This window comes from Puccinia triticina, chromosome 10A (genome assembly GCF_026914185.1).
Source record: "Puccinia triticina chromosome 10A, complete sequence".
Classification (NCBI taxonomy): Eukaryota; Fungi; Basidiomycota; class Pucciniomycetes; order Pucciniales; family Pucciniaceae; genus Puccinia; species Puccinia triticina.
The window spans coordinates 6885909-6910281 of record NC_070567.1 but is presented as its reverse complement, the minus strand read 5'-3'; the positions used below and the strand labels follow the sequence as shown (position 1 = coordinate 6910281).

Genomic DNA, 24373 nt, shown 5'->3' with positions numbered 1-24373 from the left:
AAGTAGATGATGAAAACACCACGGCAAAACGAAATGTTCTCATGGAACCAAAAAAGCAGTGTGGAAGGAATGAAGAGAAAGCCAACAGAGAGAATGATGTGTTTGCATGTTGTGCATGTACCTCGGACCGATGGACTCGGGAGCAAGGTGCTGCTTTTCCCAATTTGGACAGCCGGCGGCCGTTCACAGAGCTGGCCCGGGTCTACACACAGATGTCACTGGTGTGGCGTGCTCTCTTCTACTTTTTTCAGCCGCCGCCCCACATGCAACCCCACCTGACCCACCCGCTGCCTCCTCCCTCCCACGAAAAAAGCACAGAACACCCAGCCATGACCACGGCCAGCCCAAGCCCACGACTGGGCGGAATACCCATGAAGTATCTCTCACTGGTCGCACTGACTCTCCAGAACAGCCTGTTGACCATCCTCTGTAAGCCAGCCGCCCCTCGAGTCTCAGCAGGATACAGACACAAAGCGACTGACCGATTTGAATCCTCCATCCCCGTCGAAACGGCCCAGTGCACTACGTAAGCCATCCCACCCCCTCGCACCTCCCAGGAAAACTCGCAAACTAACCCGCGCTTTCCTCCCAGTCTCGGACCGCATCCGACAACAAGGTTTACTCTGCTCCCGTCGCCGTCCTCCTCAGCGAGATCCTCAAATCTATCATCTCCTTCTCCATCGCCCTCTTCAACTCGACCCGCTCCAGCCTCCAACCTCGCCTGCCCGGCTCACCCCACCATCCCGCCGACCCGGCCGTCTACCATGATCGTCTCAAATCTGAAACCTACCATCATTCCTACCGTCCCCTGCCATCAACCCATTCCACACCCCAACTTGCATCAATCATCATCACACAGATCAAACTTAATCTATCGGCAATCTTCAGGTAATCCATCAATCACCCATCGCGTCTACCTGGACCACAGAGTTGACCGTTTCTCATCTTGATCACAGTCGAGACTGTTGGAAACTCTCGATACCCGCCATTCTCTACGTCATCCAGAACAACCTGCAGTTCATTGCTGCCTCCCACCTTGATGTGGCCACCTTTTCTGTAACCTACCAGCTCAAGGTAAGCGCTGCCACCACCATCATCATCTTTATCCAATTCCGGCCAAAAGAGGCTCACCTAAATCTTTCTCACTATCCGCCCAGATCCTAACTACCGCGCTCTGCTCAGTGATCATTCTCAAGCGCAGATTGTCGGCTACCAAATGGACCTCGCTCTTCTTCCTGGCCATCGGTGTCGCATTGGTTCAATTGCAAAACGTCTCCAGCTCAACCACACAGACATCGCCCGAGTCTTCCAATCCTGAGCAGCCTACAGCCAACCGCACTCTTGGCTTCATGGCCGTCTTCCTAGCTTGTTTCACCTCTGGCCTAGCCGGCGTGTATTTTGAATTAGTCCTCAAGTCATCAACCAAGGTCGATCTATGGATTCGCAACGTGCAACTATCCCTCTTCTCACTCCTCCCAGCCTTATTCACAGCCCTGGCCGCCTCCTCCTCCTCCCCGGAACCGATGTTTGCTCACTTCGGATTTTGGGCCTGGGCAACGATCCTCACACAGGTCTTTGGAGGTCTGGTGACCGCACTGGTGATTAAGTTTGCCGACAATATCCTCAAAGGTTTTGCTACCTCCCTCTCCATCATCTTGTCGACCGTGGCTGGGGTGTTCCTATTCGACGCGGCTCTTCCGTTCGGCTCTGCACTCGGAGCCTCCGTCGTCCTCATGTCGACCTACTGCTACAATCTCTCCTCTGGCGAGCCCACCTCACCTGTGCCCACTGCTGCAAATGACAAGTCTATCGGCCTCCCCGCTCCCCCAGCCGTAATCATCGATTTCAGTCATCAAGCTTCTTCTCGATACGACGAAAAAAATGATCACGGCGATCGCAACGGTGAAGATGCACATCTCTTGCCCGACTCGACCAAGATCTGCCCAAGTCCCAAATCTTTGAACTTCCCTCTAACCTTGTCCTCTTCATCATCCACCTCGTCCTCATCTTCACTCTCTCCTCATTCGCCCACCCATCAAGACGGATTTCATGTGGTCAATAACTCAGCCACCCTCTCCCAACTACCACCTTATTCTAACAAGAAATAATAGACTTTCGCCATGTCCCTCGCACTCCTAGACATTTTTTCATGTTTCTTATGGCTGTCAATAATCCTCAACCAATATCTTTCATCTTGGGATCTGACATTGGGCCACTCCACTCCATGCCCCCTTCTCTTGTCTGTCTGTCTCACCTCTCTAAGCCTCCTCGAGTCTCCTGCTGCACAATATTCCAGCCTCTTTCTCAAAGTATCCCATTATTGGATTAATCTACCTGCCTATCTATGACCACCAACAACCAAATACTTCAAAACATTCTTCTCGGTTCGGGTCTCTTCCTCTCTTTTCCTTATCTTAAGTGTAGTTGTGTCATTGTGTTTACTAGAAAGCTTGGAGCCGGAGATTTTCTGAAATTTTCATATTCCCAAAATGTGTATGGGCATATGTGTTTGGGATATTTTGTTTTCAAATTTTGTTTTCAAGTTGTTTCTGCCTTGTGTGACATTTTGGCTGGAATTACAATGAGGGGAACAGCCCAAGTATCCATCACTCTCTTGAACCCACCCTATCATATCACCCTCATGTCTCTTGCCTTGAACCCACCCCAACTCAAACTTAATTGGAGCAAGAGGCAGATTTTGGTGTGGAAGCTGAGGACTGCTCTGACCTGACCCATTTGGCTGGTGTCAAACTTTGTCACCACATTAATACAGCATTATGTGGGTTGAATGGGCTCCCCTGGTGCCAACAATGCAACAAATCAAATACATGTATTGTATATGCATATATTTTGTATTGGATTTCTCTGTGAAAATAAAACAACTTAGCATATTTGTATTGTATTGCCCCCCCCCCCCCCAATGCAATATGATACAGTCCAAATAAAATGTATTGGCCAAGCCAATTCAAAATATATTAGATATAAGGGGGGGGGGGGGAATACAAAATGCAAAAAATACAGTATGTATATGCAATACAATAAGATACAATAAGATACAATACAGGTGAATACAAATACATCTGATAGATTTGTTGCACTGTTGATGCAAGGCCTGCATCTTTCCTTTGAGTTGACATGTGCCAACTGTTTTTAGCTCAAATGGTTGCAAAGATACAAAGCTTATAACATCATGTTTTCAAGATTCTTGGATAGATCATACACATCTGTGTTAAGTAAATGAGCTCTACAGTTTCTGATTGCGCAGTGGGTTCACCATAATTTTAATTGTTTGGTGTGGGGTCAAAATGAGTGACATCCCAGGTTCAACTGAGCCTGGGATGCATATCACCCATCCACCAGGACATCTTCATCCTCTGTCAACAATCAACCCCACTCACACCCCTAGAACCTAACAGAACCCCTTGAAAACCCGAGCTTAACAAAGCCTCCCAGTGAGGCAGCCCTGCAGGGTCTCTGTCTCACAGAGAGGCTTACCCGCAAAAACCTGTATCTGGCCTGAGAGCCCCAGGAATATCAGCCTGTATCAGGCTTTTTTCACTTTTTCATTTTTTGTAACTCAACCGTCAGCCCGCTGAGGCTGCCCCTCAGGACTTAAGAAGTGCTCGGGAGTGCGCTTCTTCTGATGCAATTTATGCCTTGTAGCTGCTAATATAAGGCCTGATCCTTGCATTTGAAGTTTTCAAACACTGAGAAAAGCGGACCATATTGAGAGAACTTTTTGTTGTAAATGCATGTGGCTTTGTATCAAAATCTGTTTCAAACTATTGAAAGGCAGTTGAATACTGCATTCTTGCTTACATCAGCAGGAATGCGTCTCAAAAAGAGGCCTTTTTCAAACTGCTCTCCAGGCCATGAACCAAGTGCTATCAGCCTGTGACTTCCACCAAATTAAAGAGGAGAAACATGCCTTTCTTTGGTACCCGGGGTGGGACTCAGTTCTTTTGGGAAGTGGGGTTTTTGGGGGCCCAAAGTTGGACACCTGCAAAAACTAAGAGCTGTACGTGGGGCTCTCACGCCAGGAATCAGGGATTCCATGCAAGTCCCTCCCTGACGGGAGGTCGCACTTCGTGCGAGGCGCTTCGCGCCGCGCCCCCCGGCAGGCGAGGGACTTGTGCTAAGTTTGTTGAAAACCATGCAATGACCTTTGAAAAATGTCACTCACAATTGGGCCCCAGCTGAGGATTATATGTGTGATTATTGGGCCATAAATCTTTTGGTTAACAGCTCAGAGGGAAAAAACAAAAAAGAAAAAGAATTTTCATTTCTTTTTGTTGAAACTACGACTTCGAGTGGAGAAGATGAAGCAAGATCAAGGCTGAGATGGCTCAAGAATGGGGGCAGTGAGGATGACAGGGCTCACCGGATACGGCTCAGGATGCGGCACAAAAGATGAAGGATGAGAACCAATGGTTTGATTCAAAGGTAACTACTACAGTATAAGTAGACTATGTACATGTGGTCAAACTGTGGTTGAGAGAAAAATGAGGTTATGAATAAAGAACAGCACCATAATGAATAAAAATCACACAAGAAGACAGGTTACACTTGGAGAGTTGATAAGCCAATAATGTCAGGGTTCATGACAACAAGACGTTGGTCAGACATACATATCTGAGATGCAAACAGGCTATAATGATGAGATCAACAAGAGGGAGAAAAGTAAGGTATAGAGGGAACTGGGAATTTGGGATGAGTAAGAGATGAAATTTCAACACTTTTTATTGGTATATACCTCTGCATCCCCCTTCCTTACTCCTATATTCCTTCAAAAGCTTCTCAAGTAATTGGCAATTTTCTGAAAATTTCATTAATTTTTATCTTTCCTTTCAGTTGTTGTGTAAGAATGATTCTTGTTTGATCTTTCTAATCAGCCCCCCCAAGACCCTGTGAGCCAATAAAATGGAGCCTACAAGGCCATGCCACTCATGGCCCTATCTGGCCAATTTTTGATGTGTAATGAGAGATTCAGGGGAAGATGGGGGTTGGCTGTGCCCAAGGCCTGTCAGCTTCTAACTTAACAAAAATACCTTGCTTCAGACTCAAGAGGGCCCTGGTGTAGCCTGGGCTGGCATGAAGTGTGAGCCTCCAAAGGAGGGACTTGGTACTTATGTCAATATTCTGGCCTGATATCTTGGGATTTGGTAGGGAAAAACTTGGTTGCCCATTTTCCCCACTTTCCTGGAGGGAAACCCTTCATCCAAAACAAACAGCCCAAAGGCCCGATTTTTCTCTATCTTTCTGCGCTAGAAAGACCACCTGAGGCTGTGGAATTTATTGAAATAAATTACTCAAATTTTCATTATTCTGTGTGTTTGTACTACCTGAGTAGCTGTATGGATCTGTGGCTGCTATAGCCTTAGTACCAATTAAAGAAAATGCCTCCAAGAGACTCTAAGTCTCACTCACATCCCAGATGTTATTTTCTCAAAATATACAAAAAAACCTTATCATAAAGCCAACATTCTTGAATACAGGTCAAAGCTCACAGAATGTTAATTGGCCTGATGGTCTGGGAGTTACAAGTGCCTGAGTTGCAAAAAGGCCACAGAAAGCCATACCTGGGACTTTGCTCACAAGCCCCTCTTTCAGAGGCTTTCTCTGCGTCTTTGGTGTGCCGAGTCCCTTGGCCCCTGAAGCAAGGGGAATTTTGCTAAGTTATTCTCAGCTTCCCCACCAATATTGGTGGCTTGGGAAAGCCTCTCTGTGAGTGTCACCAGGGAGGAATCTGTGGCACTCTCCAGAGAGTTCCTGGCTGTAATTTTATCTGATGTGTACTGGTGTGTATTTCATATCACCCAAAAACTCTGTTTATTTTCAAACCCATGAGGATTTTCACTGTAACCTAACCTATCTTGAACTGATCAACAGCTCAGTCATTGTTGATTTTGAACTAGTTTTTATCTGTAAACCATGTTACGCAAATTCATACAACATGTATGACTGCTGTGACTGTTTGACTGGAATTACCAAAGATTCACTGGTCTAATTATTCACAATTTTGAATGAAACAGATGAGCATTCAAAGCTTGCTTGAATGCCCACACAATCAGATGACCATACCTCCCTATACCAATCATTCCGCAAGGGTACATACGCACTGTGACTGACAATCCTGTCAGCTTGCTTGGCACATTTTTTCCAATTCATTCCAATGCCGTTGTTAGATCCTGTGAATTTGATTACTGATGTACCTGAATCAGGGATGGTGAGGGGTTATTGATTATTTTTACTTGCATGGCTTGGTTGTACTCTAATGTCAGAGTGGGCTCATTGTGTGGTGAGCAGAAAAAAGTGGTCCTTGGTGTGCCTAAAGGTTCACCTCATGATTGCCACAGCCCACAGTATTGGAACACCATAAGTGTATTTGAGCAGCAGACCATTTCTAAAGTCACAGCATGCAGTCTTGCTACAATCTTGGAGAATCTTCAAGCACTCTGCAATTCTAATCAAGTTGCAACAGAACCTCTTTCCCATCATAAATAAGTAGATTCATCAGCTGGAAATATCAGGCCAAGTGGCACCTCAAGGGGTGCTTCTACCTCAGCCTCCCTGGCTCAGATGCATGTAGATTAGGTTTTCTTCTCTAATTTTTCTGTGTGTTTCACCGCTATGGTGGCAAACAGTTATCCAAAATATCCTGGCTGCTGGATTCCTGAAGTGCAAAAGATCTTTGATCTGAATATCAACTGTCAGTGGCAGGGGGCTGGTCCTATGCATTATTGTGATGGCAGGATGGCTTGACATGTTATGAGCATGTACAATGTTGTGGGAGGTGTGGAAGGTCATTGGATCATCATGAGCAAAAGTGTTGGCGTGGGGGCTTGGTGAGTGATGTCTCATGTCCACCCTGATGTTCGCGCGACCATCAGGGTGGACATTATCACATAGCCTTTTACAAGTCTGCAACAGAGGGCCTGCAGGGAATTCGGCAGCTATACCTTGACCAGCATCATTGTTTGGCCTTCCGTTGCATTGGGCATGGGGTATGTGTGATCCTTGTGGCAAAATTCCTTGACATTTTGTTGTAAATGTGCCTGTTGTTGGTGAGGGTGTGCAAGCTCATCAGATCAGGAAAAGCCAAAGTGTCAGCCTGGGGGCTTGTTGAGCTATTTCTGATGTCTATCCTGATGTTTGCGCAAACATCAGGGTGGACATTGTCACACAGTTTTTTGAAAGTACACAGCAGACCTGCGGGTAATTCTGCAGCTATACCTTGACCAGTTTCATTGTTTGGTGTTTCCCCACATGGGGAATGTGGTGTGCGTGATTGTTGTGGCAAGATTTATTGAAATGCAACAATCATTTCCAAGGGAGTTAGAGGTGTGCAAGTCCATTGGATCAGCACAAGCAAAAGTGTTTGCGTGGGTGCTAGGAATCCCATCTTAAACCCAGCAATTCTGGCTAATCCACAGATGTTGGCAGATGACCACTTGAACATGATCAGTGGCCAATCTTCCTTTTTTAATACACACATCTGTCTGGAAGTGAGCAAAACCCTTGGTATTGCACTTCATGTGTTCAGATCTTGGTATTATCAACATCAAACACTCCCTGACTACCCCATTAAGAACAGAGACACTAGAATGGGCTTTACACATAAAATAAACAATGAAATCACAAGCACTGTGACTGTCTATGTTCAGGTTAGACATGGTGCCAGTAAATTTATTGGTGGATTACAAAACCAAAATTCAAAATTTTCTAAAGCAACAAAATAATTCATTCCTTTCTTCTTATAATTTTTAATGAAGGTCTCCCACCCTTCTGGTTATTTCTAACTTCTGTCTCAGCAATTCAAATGGGTCTAACTGTGGCCATGGGTTTTGTATACCTTACTTGTAACTAACACAAGCTTACTCCAAGTTACTAGTTAGAGTTGACATGAGAATTATTTGAAGATAGAATCAACAGAAATCAAGCTTGCATGATACATGCCTCTAAAGTTGAGTTCTGCAAGAGTTCCATAAAGAAATCACGGTATGGCACTCTCTAGAGAGTGCCACAGATTCCCCCCTGGTGTGTGAGACAGAGAACATGTGGGGCCCTCCTCCAGAGAACCTTGGTTAAGCTTGCTCCAACTGACCTTGCTAACACATCCCTGTTATTTTTCTAACTTTCAAAGTTCTTCCAAGGAGTTTTGGTCAAAAAATTGTTTGGATGATGGAAAAGCAACCCCTCTCAGAGGGACAGACTTACATGATATGTCACCATTTTTGTAGTAAAATTTGGAACAGGAGGGATCAAAAAAATAAAATTCAATTAAAAGGAAAGGTGTGGTGATTTATATTGACCAGTTTGACAGAATTTCCACTGGGCAATAGCGCGGGGGGAGATTAAAATCTAGTCTCATACTAGCTTGTTGTCTATAAAAGAATCCCATCTTGTGGCCTTTTCTTCCCCATTTTGGCATTAGAGAAATAGTACCACATTATTATTTAGCCTTCATCATATCTTGTATCACAAATTAACCCTTATAAATTGAACTCTTGAGAATTAAATCCTTAAATTTTGCCCCCAACCTCACCATATCATCTCCTCCCTGCTCCTTAAAAGTGATTGACATGAGTATTTTGTAGTAGCTGCGCCTAGAAAGATAAAAAGAGCCACATTTCTTATTTTTCTTCGCGCTATTTCTCCCAGAGCTACAGGAGGGCACCCTTTTCAAGAATTCCATCCCCTCCAAGCTCATCTCCCTGCTGTGAGGAGTTATACATTGGCCATTATGATTGTCCTATAGTTTTCTTGATCACTTTTCCCGCTGGGGCAGCCTTTGGTCTTGGTTCCTGTTTCCTCCAATGATAATGTTAGAGATTGAGTTTCCTCGTGAGGAAATGGTGGGGGGGGGGGGGCTTACTGTGTGGTTCCCGTAAGAGGGATATGGTTTCTATGGGACAATCCACGGTTCTTGTGTTGTTGCCCTTTCCTTTCAACAATGCACTTGCGGTCAAGGATTTGGTGTCCTTGGGGTCTGGAACAACTCCTATTTTGGCTGCGCTCCTTGTCTGGACGTCTCCTTTATTTGTTGCTTGGCTTTTCCTGTTGTGGTGGTATACATAGACAGGCTGTCTGAGAATGCTCACAAAGCAGAATGGTCAGAAAGTGCGGGCGGCTGAGCTCATTGGAAAGCTTGTGCATTCCTGAGAGAGGAGAAAAGCATGGGTGCTCATGGGCTGCTGAGGGAACCTTGAATGTACGACCAAAAAAAAGCACACGGAAAGTCATCAGGCGGAGGCGGGTGTGGACCGGGGGACCGACACGGGTGTGGGGAACCGGGGTTTGAGCCACGGCCTAGATGGAGATTTAGCTGAGAGTCGGAGTAGGACTGCGGCGTATCAAGCGCACAAATGTACTGGTAGCGGTGCAGGGTTAGGTGAACTAGGGTGGTGGAAGCGCCTGTTAAAACTAACAATGCATTTTGCAGAGGCTTAGCAGAAAATGATTGACTTGGGCAGGATTTGAACCAGCAACCTTAGCTTGAAGCTAAGAAACTATACTAGGTGTGCTGCCTTTACCAACTAGGCTACCAAGTCCATGCCTGATGTGTTGATTTTGACCACTGAGGATTAAAACATTTCAACAGCGCCGGGTAGAGACTAACTCCAGAGGCTAGTCGCGGGGTGCGGGAGAACAGGTGTCGGAGATGTGCTAGGCTGGGAGGTGATGCAGGCGGAGTTTGTTAGTGCGGGAAAGGGGGGATGCGGACAACGTCGGGTGGGAATGGAGGATGGTGGGGCGGATGGAGTGGGGGGTATGGGATTGGAGGGGGACAGCTTTTCTCTCATTATTGGAGCATTCTACTTACTACTCTTATGGTACCAACATTGTAGTAGAGGTTTTTTATGTGTCACTTATGGATTACAAGCGTGAGGAGAGTTTTTACCTACCCTAAAATCATACCTTTTGCGGAGTTCTTGCGTGCGGAAGCGGAGTAATTGAACCCTTTGTGGACTAGGCGGATTGTATCAGACTCACGGAGGAGTGCTGAAGGGATTTGTACGTTGCGGAGCTTCAGTGTTGGCTACCAAACAAGCCCGGAACTGTTCTAGAAGGAAGGTGGACATTCAACTTAACCTATACGTCCCACTTTCTATTCAACACTGTTGGCGTGGGACTGGGTGCCTGCTTGGCCATTGGTTTGCCTGATGACTCTTGAGGGTCTGCAAACGGGGTTCCGGCATTGGCAGTGTTGGGGGTGCCAGCGGTTGTTGCTACATTGTTTGCGTTGGGATCAGAGCCAGAGGCTGCTGCCCACAAACGGTTGGTTAACTCAGCAATTTGGTTGGTGTAAGACTCAAAAGTGGTAATGAAACCCTTTTGCTGAATTTTGAAGGGTATGATGGAGTTGCAAGCTCTGCCCTTCTGTTATCAGTCAACAAGACCCACCAAGCTCAGCTTGGCAAGTTTTATTAAGTGATAGGTCTGGTCTGTTCCAGATGAAATCTGTTTGGCTGGCAACGTGTAAGTGTTTTAATTACTTTGTTATAAGGGTTGAATTATTTTTATAAGGGTTGAGTTATTGTTATAAGGGTTTTAGGATTTGAGTGTGGATGAGTGTTGTGTGACTTGTGAGTTCTGGGTGAGGAACTGGGGAGCAGGCCACTGGGGATGGAGAGAGCTCCTTTTATAGACATTAAAAGTGGAGCCCCAAAGGGGCTTGTGGGCTAGGGTTTCAGCTAATCTAGACAACAGGGTGAGGGATTTTAGCTGGTGGGAGTAGATAGAAATGATGTCATGACCCCTCAGGGGTGCATGAGTGGTGTCAGAATATACAACAGAACATTCTAAACATGCCAGGGGTGCATACATGATGTCGGAATATATAACAGAAAATTCTAACGCATGCATAAGGATGCAGTAGACTGCATGAGCTGTCATACAGAGGGAATTAGTGTATACACAAAGTCTGAGGCTGCAGAAACAGTGTAAATGATGTCATACTATGTATATAAAGGAGTGTCCGTAGTTAATATGTAATGAGTGTAGCCTGGCAGGGAGATGTATGTTTGTATCCTGTGATGTGTTTATGGGTACTACTGTGAAACTTGGGTCAAGGCAGGTGACAGCTGGGTTACTGGGGCTGGCTGTGTGATAGGTGTTTGTGTTGTGACTCTATACGCCATGCATCAGATGACTTAGCTCAGCGGTAGAGCAGGTCTGTACCAACGGTGGGCCGCTACCACTGTGAAAAAAACTCAAGAAATTGGTGTCAGTTGACATGCGATAACTTTGATATTACTTTGATTTGAACCTGGGTTCTTCCCTGTTCATTCCATGAGTCTTCCAGACTAGATATTTTCCATGTTCATTCCATCATTAACAGATGTAGTGCATGCACCTATGAATGGGTTATGCTTGCATGAAAGGGGTATTTCCACATGAAAGGAATAACATCAAAATTGTATTCACACATGAAAGGGATATGTACGCATGAAAGGGGAATGTGAAAAGGTGTATTTACACATAAAAGGGATATTTTCACATGATGAAAGGGGTATGTGCACATGTAAGGGGTATTCATGAAAGGGATATGTATACATCAACGGGGTATGTGAAAATGAAAGGGTTACATACACATCATGAAAGGGGTTTGTACACATCAAAGGGGCATGTAAAAATGAAAGAGGTATTCATGCATGATGAAAGGGGTGCATGCACAGGAAAGGTGTGAATATGAAAGGGGTGTGCACATGAAAGGGATATATATACATGAAATGGGTATTTGCACACAAAAGGGATATGTGCACATGCATGATGAAAGTGGTATGTGATGAAAGGGGTACGTGCACATGTAAGGGGTATTCATGAAAGGGATATGTATACATCAAAGGGGTATGTGAAACAAAGGGTTACGTACACATGATGAAAGGAGTTTGTACACATCAAAGGGGCATGTGAAAATGAAAGAGTTATGCATGCATGATGAAAGGGGTGCATGCACAGCAAAGGTGTGAATATGAAAGGGGTGTGCACATGAAAGCGGTATGTGATGAAAGGGGTACATGCACATGTAAGGGGTATTCATGAAAGGGATATGTATACATCAAAGGGGTATGTGAAACAAAGGGTTACGGACACATGATGAAAGGAGTTTGTACACATCAAAGGGGCATGTGAAAATGAAAGAGTTATGCATGCATGATGAAAGGGGTGCATGCACAGGAAAGGTGTGAATATGAAAGGGGTGTGCACATGAAAGGGATATATACACATGAAATGGGGATTTGCACACAAAAGGGATATGTGCACTTGAAAGGGGTAGGGGAACATGAAAGGGGGATTGCACAGGTCTCAACTGAGTATCTTGAAACCTGTGCTAAGTTTTTTGAAGTTCAGAATTAGCTTGCATAAATTAGGCAATGTGCAAAGATTGCAGGGTAGAAGAAAATTGGCATTCATGGGTATGATCCTTGTTCTAATTGAGGATTAAATTGAGTATGCTGGATGTCAACTGACAGCAGTTTCTTGAGTTTTTTTCATAGTGTACGCTACACTACGCTACAGGGCCACTTAGCGTTAGCGTAGCGGCAAAAAGCGCCCGCCCATTTTGAGTAGCGTTAGCGCCACTACGTTTCAGCGGCGCTAACAGCGCGCCAATTGTTTGTTAGTGTTAGCGCGCCGCTACAGTCACTACGCTACGCTACGCTGCGCTACAGCGCTTTTAGCGGAAGAAAAGGCCTTGTTTTCAGCTAAAAGCACTGTGGCGCACCGTAGCGCGCGCTCTTTTGCGCCCTGCGTGTGTAGCGTTAGCGCAATTGCGCGCATCTACGCTAACGCTACGCTAACAGCTAAATTAGCTGCGCACCCTTTGCGCGTAGCGTTAGGGCAGAGAAGGCGCAATTCCGCTAACGCTAGCGGAATTCCGCTACGCTACACCACGCTAACGCTACGGTTAGCGTAGCTGGCCCACCGTTGTCTGTACCATGACTGTGACATGGGTTTGACTCCCATAGTCGTCACTATCTTTTCCTGTCTCTTTAGGTTATGAGCCCAGCGCTAGCTCCTAGCACGAGCTTTAGTCCCCCCGCTAGCCACAGGGGGAGCAGCTGCATACTTAGATGATGGACTGATAGGGGGTCCTCCTAGGCTCTAGCCCGGGGGCTCTGATGCTTGGCGTAGGCGGGGGTGTTGTGACTCTATACGCCATGCATCAGATGACTTAGCTCAGCGGTAGAGCAGGTCTGTACCATGACTGTGACATGGGTTTGACTCCCATAGTCGTTACTATCTTTTCCTGTCTCTTTAGTTTGGTGGGGTCCACAGAGGTGTAACTTCTTATACAGCAGGGTTGTAATGACTGTTCCAGTGGGGACTAGGGGTGAAATTGGCCGTAGAATCCATTTCTGGGGTCCATTTGATGGTATCTTGAGGCCTTTTATGAGTAATTGTGTGGCATAGAAAAAACGTTTTTATTTTTCCACTTTTCCGTCTACCACATCGGACATAGTTATTTTGGATTTTTAAATCTACATAGGGTTTGGAAGCCTTTCCATGTAGGTGGTATTATTCTAATGAAAATTGGAGATTGGTTTTGTTTCTGTGTTTTTGCCAAAAAAAATAAAGGAGAAAAGTCCGTGAAGGAAAGGATGCTCTGTGCGATGGGACAAGGCGTGAGCTGGGGATGTACAGTGGGTCATCTAATGTTTTTGTATCAGATAGGCAAAAATGATTTTAAAACTGGCTAAGTAGACTGTTGTGAAGTATCCCCCTGTTCCTCAGCAGGGAATGGGGGATACTTCACAACAGTCTACTTAGCCAGTTTTAAAATCATTTTTGCCTATCTGATACAAAAACATTAGATGACCCACTGTACCCTCTCTGGGGCCTTCGTCCCCTTGGAACCATCTTTGGCTCACTAGGTCTGCTATTGTGTTTTGAATAATCCTTGGACAGATTTGCAAGATTTTCCTGGATTTTCCCCCAAGGTTCAAAGCTGTTCAGGTATCTTTTTATTCATATTTTTACTCCTCAAAGGCCATGATGACATCATCAACAATCATTTTGGCCGAAGCAGCCAGTAGTCCAGTGCACTCGGGCCCCACCACAGCAGCATCTCTCCCCCCACCACCATCAAATTTCATGATTCGGGATCAATCATTTGGGTAGGCAAAACCCACCGCCGGGAAGCGAGCTCTGGCGCGTTGCCCAAATTGGCCCAGAACCGGCTTGATTCAATGTAAGTCCAGAGCATTCTATTCTTTTCAAACTGAAGGATTTGAATGCTAATTTTTTATTTGTTTTTTTTCTGCATGTAGCCGCAGGCCATCCACCACACCACCACGTTCAAGCTTTTCTTCCGAGAGCCAGGGAGGATGTGTACAACATGATTCAACTGTGCAAGAAATATCCTGAGGCCTTGATCTTGGCTGGATCAATGAACCGTGAGGAGTTTTGAACCCTTGTTGCTGCTGATTGCAACAAGGTTTACAATGGTGTGTTTTTGTTTGACCTGAGCAAGATTGATTGTTTGTTGGCATTCATTGACTAAATGTGTGCAACTAATGCTGGAGAGTCATTGAAATTGATAGTGCGCTCCGCCAAAACAGCTTACTCAACCGGTGTACAGTGGGTAGACAATTGTATCCACCACACCTTTTTGGACTATAGAATCTCCCCCCACCAACTTCAAGTCATTCCTTTCCGTGAGATGGTTTAAAATAGGCTTAAAAAGATGAATATGAGAAAATAGAAATGAAAAACAAAGTTGTGATTTTTTAAAAAAGTTGAAAAAACACAAGTTTTTCTTGCAAGCTTAATTCTTCTTTTCAGAGAAAGGTGAATAGACAGAAAGCAAGAATGGAACATGAAAATAATGATAATAAATGAAAAAACATGACCCAAAAAGGGTTTGGCTTGGTGGGTGGACAATCTGCAGTCAAAATGGGGACATTACAGTGCCAGAATGCATTGCCAGTGACTCACTCCACACATCTTTTAAACCACATAGAATCAATTTTTTTCTATTTTTTTACTTATCATCATTGATTTTGGATCTCGTACTATCACTCCTCAACCTTCAAATTTTTTTGAGAAAATTATTTTATGGTTTTTTGGTTTAATTTTTGTAAGTTACATAACTTTTATTTTTATTTTTATTTTTATTTTTTCATATTTGTGTTTTGAAGACTATTTTGAACCATCTCACCAATACTAGTGACTTGAAGTTGGTTGGTTGAGTTTCTATGGTCCAAAAATGGCGTGGTGTATACAATTGTCTACCCACTGTACACAACGGTGAAACAATACAATACGGGACCGGTATTGGCCAATACTATGTATAGTATTGTTTTTTGATACATCAGAATTTAATACCATGTATTGTATTGAAAAAAAGATATGATACAGTGGTGTTTTATCTCAAAAAGCAACACCTTTTCTGGGCAATTGGCGCTAAATACAATGGCCCCTCCCGGCAATACACTTGTATTGTATTGTATCAGAATGTATTGGCAATACAATACCATGGATTGTATTGGTTTGTTGACTTGATCCAATACCAATACAGTGTATTGGACTCAAAAAAATACCAATACCAATAAATACCAATACATGTACCGTACCATTTCACCATTGCTGTACATCACCCAATTTTGTTTGGAGAACTTCTAATTCTTGCAGCACACTGCAGAAATTAACGGCTTGGACAATCTTGTCCCAGAAGGTGTCAAACAGACATTGTCCAACAAGTTCTCCGGGCTGTTGAACTCCTTGGACAAGGGCTGTCCAACAACTGCTTGGAAAATCTTGTCCAATCAGATAGCTCATGCAGTGAAAATGCAAGCTTGATCAACTAAGGGCTGCCAAGGCCATCATCATGGGCTTTAATGCAACCCTGACCACCTTGAATCCAAAGATGGAGAAGCTGGCAGTGGATGCAGTGGTCCTGAGCAAATGATTCACCCCCAAAGGTGATGTGGTCAATCACCAATAGCTGAAGAACAATATCTATGGAGAACAGTGCCCCCGCAAGATATTTATTAAACTGGATAATAGCCAAATCACAACAGACAGGCAGATATTACAAACCTTGTAGGAGTCACAGGCTGCTGATTGAGTTGGGCTCAAGTGATGTCAGAAAAAAATCATCAGCAAAATTTAACATTTAGAGAGATGGACATAATAGCCACAGGGCTTTTACCGCTTATACCAAAGTGGTGCTGTCAGTACTTCTGTAACAACTCAAACAAAATCCCACTTGGGGTCGTCCAAGCCAGTCAAGATTTGTGAGGCTTGCAATTCTTGCTTGATCACTGCAAATCTGAATTTGATGGGTTTCAGTTCCAGCCAACATGTTGGCAGATATACCCATCAAACTCCTGCGGCATTGCATCTTGAACTCGATCACCTCAATGGTAGAAAGCATTGTCACATACAAGGACGGAGGTCACATGGGCGGGTTCATTCAAGGGAGCTTAAGATCTGTAGAATCTCAGTGGACACCCTGGTGACACTGACAGCAGCATGCAGACTGATCACCAAGTCAAATTAAAAAAAAAAAAAAGCTTGAATTGGCGACCAGTGAAAGTTTCAAAGGTTGTCGTGAGAGTCACCAGTTAATTAATCAAGATTGCTGGCCAAACTTGTGGAAGTCCCTTTTCCGCGGGGAGGGGGGGGGGGAGTGGGGGCAGCCCTGGTGGCGGAGCAACCCCTCCAAAGGAGGGACTTGAGTCTAAAACTGACTTACAACCGCGTCACGGTTGGCCAGTTTTGGTGTAGCCGTCTTTTGGACGGCTGCACCTCCTGTACATCCATCTCCCTGGAGGTATAAAGTTGGGTGTGAGATAAAGAAGGATGGTGCGGACCTCCTCATCCACTTTTCAAAAGAAAATATTGAAAATTGGAGCAGCAGGAATTTTTTCAAGATTTTAAAAATCCAAATATTATCTGACTCTTCAGGATTGAACTGAAGTTGATTCTTGGCTTCTCAATCAGGATCCCTTCTTCACAAAATTCCTCCAATTTTTTTCTGTTTACTTTCCTGGGATGGCCATCTTGTCCTCTGTTGATTGCATAAGGAATGGTTTGGTTTGAAGTGTTGGACTAAAATTGGCTTGTAAAAAATCCTACACATGCACAATTTTTGAAAAATTCAAAATCCTTCTTGATGGGGATAAAGACCTCCATCTTGGGCACACCATGCCCAAAATTATTATCCACTGGGTGGTTGTGTGTATTTTACAGGATTTTTACAAAAAAAAGGACCTCAGAAGCCCAACCGTGCTGACTTAACTAAGCCTCCCAGGACTGGGGGTGCGGAGCACCCCAATGCAAAGCATCTCCCATTCCCAATGGGAGGCTTATGAGTTATTGGCTTTTTTCCGTGTGAGAGCTTCAGGAAATTTGTGGCTTTTGGCTAACTTTTTGAATCAAATTTTTATTACACAGAGCGCCCTAATTGTGAGTCAGCGAGCTGAAGTACACGGGATAGCTGAGCATCTCAACTTCAATGTAGTGTCACTTTTGTGATATCTACACTTGAAGGAGATTGTTGCCCTTGCTCAGCAGTCAAGGTGGATGGATGATGGAGTTCTGTATTTAAAATGAGTCCAAATGGATCTTCTCGGAATTTGCATACACACTTCTGGCTGAACACAAAAAAATCACAAACTTGGAGTTTGTGAAGGGGGAAAAAGTGGTGATTGACACCAAAAGAAAAAGAAAAATCAGGCTTTTAATCTTGCACCATAGGCAATAGGAATACACAAGGTAGAGATGGCTCTGTCACACCCGGGTACCCGCGGCCTGTTTTGATTGGATCCTGACATCCGCACTTGTTGGCGGGTACCCACCAGCCTGGGCGGGTACCCGCGCGGATACCCGCGGATACCCGCCCCTTGAAACTCATCTTGGCGACCGGAAGGGACCCCTTTCGGTCAAAGAGGACCTTGGCAACCAGAAGGAAGCCGTTCTGGTTGCAATAAGACCTCTACGACCAGGAGGTTTCCTTCTGGTCGCTGAGGTAGCTTTGACAACCAGGAGGTTTCCTTCTGGTTGCTGAGGTAACTTTGATGACCAGGAGGTTTCCTTCTGGTCGCCGAGGTAACTTCAGCAACCGGGAGGTTTCTCGACCAGGAGGTTAGCTTCTGGTCGCCAAGGTTACAAGAGGTTGCCTTCTGGTCGGCGAGGTAACCTCTGCGACCAGGAGGTTACCTGCTGGTCGCGCGCTGAGGTTATTTAACCTCTGCGACCAGGACCATTTCCTCTTGGCCGCCAAGGTTTTACAACCTTTGTGACCAAGATAGTATCCTCCTGGTCGCCAAGGTTTTGTAACCTCTGCGACCGGGAGGATTGTTTCCTTCTGGTCGCCAAGATACAGCCCCGGTGACTGGAAGGAATCCCTCCTGGTCGATGAGGTTGTGTGTCCTCGGTGACCAGGTGGGTTTTTCGGGCTGCCAAGGCTGTAAAACCTTGGAAACCGGAAGGGATCAGGCCTTCCGGTTGAAGCAATGGGCGGGTGCAGGGGGGTGTGTGTTGAATTATCCGGGTACCCGTCCACTTTGTCCCGTAATCTCAGACACCCGCACCTGCTGGCGGGTACCTGCCAGCGGATAGCAGGTACCTGCAACGGGTTTGCCGGAGCCATCTCTAACACAAGGAGAAGACCCCCGAAAGGGGAGCGGGAAAAAACTCCCACCAAAACACTGAAAGCTCTTAAGCCAAATTCTTGGCTTTACCTGCAAGTCCCTCCTTCGGAGGTCGCGCTTTGCGCGAGGGCGCTTTGCGCCAGCCCAGGCTGTACCAGGGCCCTCTCACTATGAAAAAAAACTCAAGAAAGTGCTGTAAGTTGACATGCGCATTCCAGGTTGAAACTTCAAGTACATCCATGGTCATTCCAAGTTTAATCACAGGTTAACTCAGCGTCAAAAGAAGATCAGATCTGTAGCTCAGCTTTGGACTTAGCACAGTATTTGCATGTGCTAAGTGTGTCCTGAGCCATACACCTCAACACCTGCACAGTACTGGTGCTGACTGGTCATCCATATAAATCCATACTGGCTTGTCAACAAGCCCCTGGGAGGAATTCCCCCTATGTTGGCAGCATTAAAATAGTATAGTTTTAAACATTATAGTTCATTACAAATTATATATTAAATAACTTTAGTACAAACTCTTTACATCAAATCTTTTTACTCAGATTTCACATCTTTTTTATCACCCAGAAAACTTGTGATAGTCCACTCAGCAGGAATCATTCACGCCACAAAATAGCACAGTTAATCATTAGTTTCACATGTAGATTCATGCTCATACTAGGCGCACAGCCACTTCAGGCTGTTTTTGTTTTCACACATTCTTCCCCTCAAAGATCTGCATTCACATGTTGGTAAATCTCATCTTAGACGTGATCATCTTTCCCAAATAGTCATTTTATTTCACAGTATATTAATTCCTTTTCACACTATATTAATTTCTTTTTCACACTCTGATATTTTATTTCACACTACATACATTATTGTACATCACAAAAACCACTCTAGACGAGTTTTCATCTATAAAAGGAGGCCTTCCTTGCCCCTTCCTGTTTCCTTTTTCCCCATGCTTGCACTAAATAGTAATATTAAGAGATTACTTCTGCATTCATCACACCACTATAGTATAGTAATGCCTGCATAAATAGTAATATTAAGAAATTACTTCTGCATCCATTACATCATTATAGTATTATAATATTAGATCTTAAATTTAGAACTTGATAATTATAAACATAACTTACTTTTGATAACAAACTTGATCACATCAAATTTATAACACCTCTCATCCCAAGCACAAGATTCCTGGTTCTTAGGGTCTGAAGCAGTCTAAATTAAGAATAATTCATCTGATTTAGCCACACTATAAATTTTAGTGTACATTCTTCCAGAGCTTATTTAGGAAGGCAGCCCTTCAAGCACCTGTAGCCTAAACTTACCTAGTTTATGCTATTTCCCTTCCAAGCTCAGATCACGCCTTGCGTAGAAGTTCCACACCGGTTGACTGCTGTATATAGTTGTTGACCGGGAGGGACTCCTCCCGGTTGACTGCTCGATATGGCTGTTGACCGGGAGGGACTCCTCCCGGTTGGCTGGTTCATATTGGGATCGACCGGGAGGGAATCCTCCCAATCAACTGATATATGTGACTGTTGACCGGGAGGAGTCCCTCCCGGTCAACCACAATATAAACCTGTCGACCGGGAGAGTCCCTCCCGGTTGACAACTATATACAGCAGTCAACCGGGAGGGACTTCTCCCGGTCAACAGGTTGTATTGTGTTGATGACCGGGAGGGCTTCTTCCCGGTCAAAACGGTTGTGTTTGTTGTGTTGTCGACCAGGAGGGATTTACGTGCGTCAAGGTATGCCCTTGTCGGCCAGAGGGGATTCCTGCTAGTCAACACAGGCGCGTATTCTTGCCGACATAGGGGGCATTCTTCCCAGGGGCTGGTCAACAAGCCAGCATGGATGACCTTGATGCGCAGGAGGGACAAGGATGTGTAGAGCACCCAGCTTAGCATTTGCCTCAGGAAGGATATGCACCTCAGATTGTTTGTACCTCAGTCTAGTGTGTCACTGAGGACTAAAGCTGAGGAACTTCCAAACATTCCAGGGTGTACCACCTGGGATTAATTTGTATGAGCCTGGTATGAACTAGGTATGAACTTGAGTATGCTGCATGTCAACTGACAGCACTTTCTTGAGTTTTTTTCATAGTGTCTGAAGCAAGGGACTTGTGATAAGTCAGCAACCGTGACACACAAGCATGCGCGTATTAGACACAAGCCTCTCCTGCACTTCGTGCATTCGACGGAGAGGCTGTACAGGCTCGATTGCTGGCAGGAGGCTGAGGTAGGCTGCGTTCCGATCAGCCAGGAATCCCTCCGAGGGGGTGCCTTGTGGCAATCTGGCAAGTGATTGGAGCAGATCCTTGTCGCAGAAGGCACTTTCATCTGTACAGCCAACAAATAAAGAACTGTCAGCTTTGAGAGCGAAAAAAAGGAAATGTTGGGTGGATATATATACACCCGTAAACACCAAGAACTCAGCTGGATAGAACTCCATCCGCTTCATGAAGGCATATTTGAGGACCAGACATTTCCAAATGTTTTTGGTTTCCGTTTTTTAGCGTGATTGACAAACGTTCAACGAGGTTCTGGTGAATGGCTGCTGAGCAGGACTTCGGTCGAGTCGTACAGCTTCTCACAAATCTCCAGAAACAAGCCGGGTCCGAGTCGTACGAGGTTGATCATAAAGGCAGAATCTTCTCTCCAGAGTTCTGCCGGTCGGCCACGGTTCTCGTAAGTATCCGGGTCCTTGACTTCCTGCTTCCTTGTAAAGGCTGAGCGATCGAGCAAAAGACTGCCGCGGAATTGAACATCCAAGAATCTGTTGAATATCTGGAAACGACAGGCCCTCGAGGGCCGTTCAAATGGCGTGAACGTTGGTGTCCAGAGCGTAGGACCAGAAACCCATTGTATGATGCATATCGGTGTGCGTTGTTGAGAGAAGCGACCAACCAAAGGCTGCAGGAATGGTTGTCGTGGTGGTGATTGGATGGGGTGGGAGGCTTGCCGATGCTTGACATGTGAGATCATGAATCACTGCTGTGGTTGGCGAAAACCAAAGGCAAAAAAGGCTGCTGTGCAGCATAACCACATAACTCTAAGTCATCCAATGCACCGGTTTGTCCAAGGATTTATCAAAACACAATATACGTGCTCACGTAGGTCATGGCGTCTTGCTGTTGTGGTAACAGCCACTGGGGCGTAGCGGGAAGGCTTGGGAGCTAGCCTACTAGTGGCGCTTCTTCCCTAGGGGCAAGGAGGCGCTGGTGACGCGCCCCAAAGCTTGTCGCTAAGGGTATGTAGGACCCCACATATGGACAACGGGACCTCGCTGCGCCTCCCTGCGCTCCGGTTCCCTCCCAGAAAGGAGAACAACTTCACTTGAAATCGCATCGCCAGAAGAGGACACAGCAAGTGACGCGGGAACATGCTCAGTCGTCGGGTCATCTTTTACATTGTCTGGGGGGCAATCCATATCTTTACATTCAGCTACGGATGGTGGAAGCAGGAGACAGATCAACGGTTAGCTGCTCTGAATACGCTTCAGCACTCAGTTTGGGCTTCTCGAGGTGCCGGACTATGCCTCTGCCTCGATGGCTTCGCCCTTTTTATTCCAGGTGAGAGTTTCGTTAATTACCGTGGCTTGAGATTGTTTTTTGTCTTCTCATTGGTCGTTTTGTTCTGATGCTGCCGTTCCCTTCACCCCCAAATATTCTCAGTTTGCAGGAACTTGATGCACCTTCTCAGACCGAGGATAGGCTGGATCGTCTCGGTCGATAGGTGTGCATTGACCCGCAAGAATTCTGAGCTTCCCTAAACTTACGCTGATTTCATCTCTCCTTCCGTTTGCTCGAAGTAATATCTGGTTTCACCGTCAAGTTGCCTACACCACACTGTTCTTTACCGCGTAAGCAATCTCGACTCGCAACAGGTCGTCAGCGCCATATCGACTTATCACATGTTTGAAATTCTCTTTGATTATATCTAGAATCCACACGACAGCCCATTATGTGAACATGTTCCACGTCGAAACAACTCAAATCAGACCCGAAAAGGCAGTCGCAATCATGTACACCGAAACCGGTCCTTTGACAGGCCACATCATGTTGTTTATAATGGTATTGATGTACACCACAGCGGTAAGATCCACCGGCATGAGCTCCCGATAAAGTCCACCCAGCATCTTAATCACAACCTCCTCCTGATGCATCTCCAGTCGACAACAATCCGAACCCAGTGTTTCGAGGCATTTTGGTACACACATCACTTGGCATTCTTTTGGGCGGTAAGGGTTACCCGCTGACTTCAAAACCTGACTTGATATTGACTAGGCTTATTCAACGAATCCTAACTGATTATATCTTTCAATTTGTAGTTGTGTTTGTATACCCACGCAGCAGGCTGTTTCGTCCGCGGAGCCCTTCCAGCTCATCCAACCCAATGCTTGGGATACAATAGCGTCTACGTGACTGTTTGGAGTGGGCTTGCTTACTTCTGCGACCGGGTCTTCAGGGAAGTTCGAGGAAGGGGCCGAAGTGAGATCAGTGCGGTGTTGATCCATCCTTCTGGAACAGTCGAGATCCGAATGCAGAAGGCAGGGTTCAAATACGTGCCCGGACAATGGATATTCTTCCAGATGCCAGAAGTCTCTCGATTTCAGTGGCACCCATTCACGATCTCGAGTGCCCCGGATGACCCATACATATCGATTCACGTTCGACAGGTGGGCGACTTCACCAAGGCCGTTGGCACCAGGCTGGGCGCCACGCCCCAGTTGATGGCCACACTCAACCAGCCCTCGGAGTTCTCAGTGGACGATTGTGGTGAATTTCATGATATCACTACCATCCGATCTCGGGACTTACCCCTGGTCCGGATCGATGGGCCGTATGGTTCACCCGCCCAAGACGTATTCAAATGTGAAGTGGCGATATTGATAGGGGCAGGGATTGGCGTCACTCCATTTTCTAGTATCTTGAAGAATATATAGTGCGTATTATTTATTCCGCCCCACCTCCCTTTTTTTTCTATTTCTTTCAATTAGACAGTGGGTTCAACAATTTTCCTTACTCGTTAAAACCAGTTATATGCAGGCACAGGGCAAGCTTGGATTACTCCGAAAAGTGCAGTTTATTTGGATCAACAAAGTGCGCCACACATTGTTTCTGTGTATGAGCCGCATCAAATAGTTGCTGATGTTTCTTGAACTCACAAAGGAAGTCACCTCGTTCAGTTGGTTTAAGAGCTTACTGAAAAATCTAGAAGATATCCAGCATGATTACTCGTTCCTGAGGATGGACATGTATCTAACGGGCTCGATGGATGAAGATACGATTTCGAACGTGGTGCTGAATACGGGTGTACACGCGTTTGATTCTCTGACTGGATTGAAGTCGCAAACCCATTTCGGGAAGCCTCATTGGAAGAAAGACGTGTTTGATCCAATCCAGAAAGCCATCCATTCTGGTGATTGGTATGAACGAGATATCTCTGGGACTACCAAGGTTGGATGCTTTTATTGTGAGCGTGTTTTCCTTTTCGGTTCTACGTCCACAATATATTCTTTGGTCAACAGCTTGACAAGCTAATTCCATGTCCTTTTCTTTTCTTCTCTTTTTTTTTAGGTGGCCCCCGTCCATTAGCTGCAACATTAGCCAAAGAATGTGCGCAAGCTACTACCGACAAAGTCAAATTTGAGTTTCACAAAGAGAGATGTAAGTCAAACCTACTAAAAACGCTCAAACGGGTTGTTTCCCATACTGATTTGAATTAAATTTCCGCAGTTTAAATACTTGGGATGTGTGTTTCTTCTTGAT

The 24373-nt window shown here is 45.4% G+C and overlaps 3 protein-coding genes across 3 annotated transcripts; all 3 read left to right on the top strand.

The window, feature by feature from the left end:
* Positions 1-329: 329 nt before the first annotated feature.
* PtA15_10A725 (uncharacterized protein) lies at positions 330-892 on the top strand (the record flags this gene model as incomplete). Its single annotated transcript, XM_053160931.1, has 3 exons — positions 330-429; positions 519-526; positions 593-892. 3 exons carry the CDS (start codon positions 330-332, stop codon positions 890-892), a joined length of 408 nt encoding a protein of 135 aa, XP_053024856.1.
* A 457-nt stretch (positions 893-1349) lies between these two features.
* On the top strand, positions 1350-2108 carry PtA15_10A724 (uncharacterized protein; the record flags this gene model as incomplete). The annotated part of the gene is made up of 2 exons (XM_053160930.1): positions 1350-1947; positions 2041-2108. 2 exons carry the CDS (start codon positions 1350-1352, stop codon positions 2106-2108), a joined length of 666 nt encoding a protein of 221 aa, XP_053024855.1.
* A 19876-nt stretch (positions 2109-21984) lies between these two features.
* Positions 21985-24345, top strand: PtA15_10A723 (uncharacterized protein; the record flags this gene model as incomplete). Its single annotated transcript, XM_053160929.1, has 10 exons — positions 21985-22174; positions 22277-22337; positions 22414-22464; positions 22546-22696; positions 22774-22842; positions 22933-23546; positions 23641-23704; positions 23774-24077; positions 24182-24271; positions 24341-24345. 10 exons carry the CDS (start codon positions 21985-21987, stop codon positions 24343-24345), a joined length of 1599 nt encoding a protein of 532 aa, XP_053024854.1.
* Positions 24346-24373: the final 28 nt, after the last annotated feature.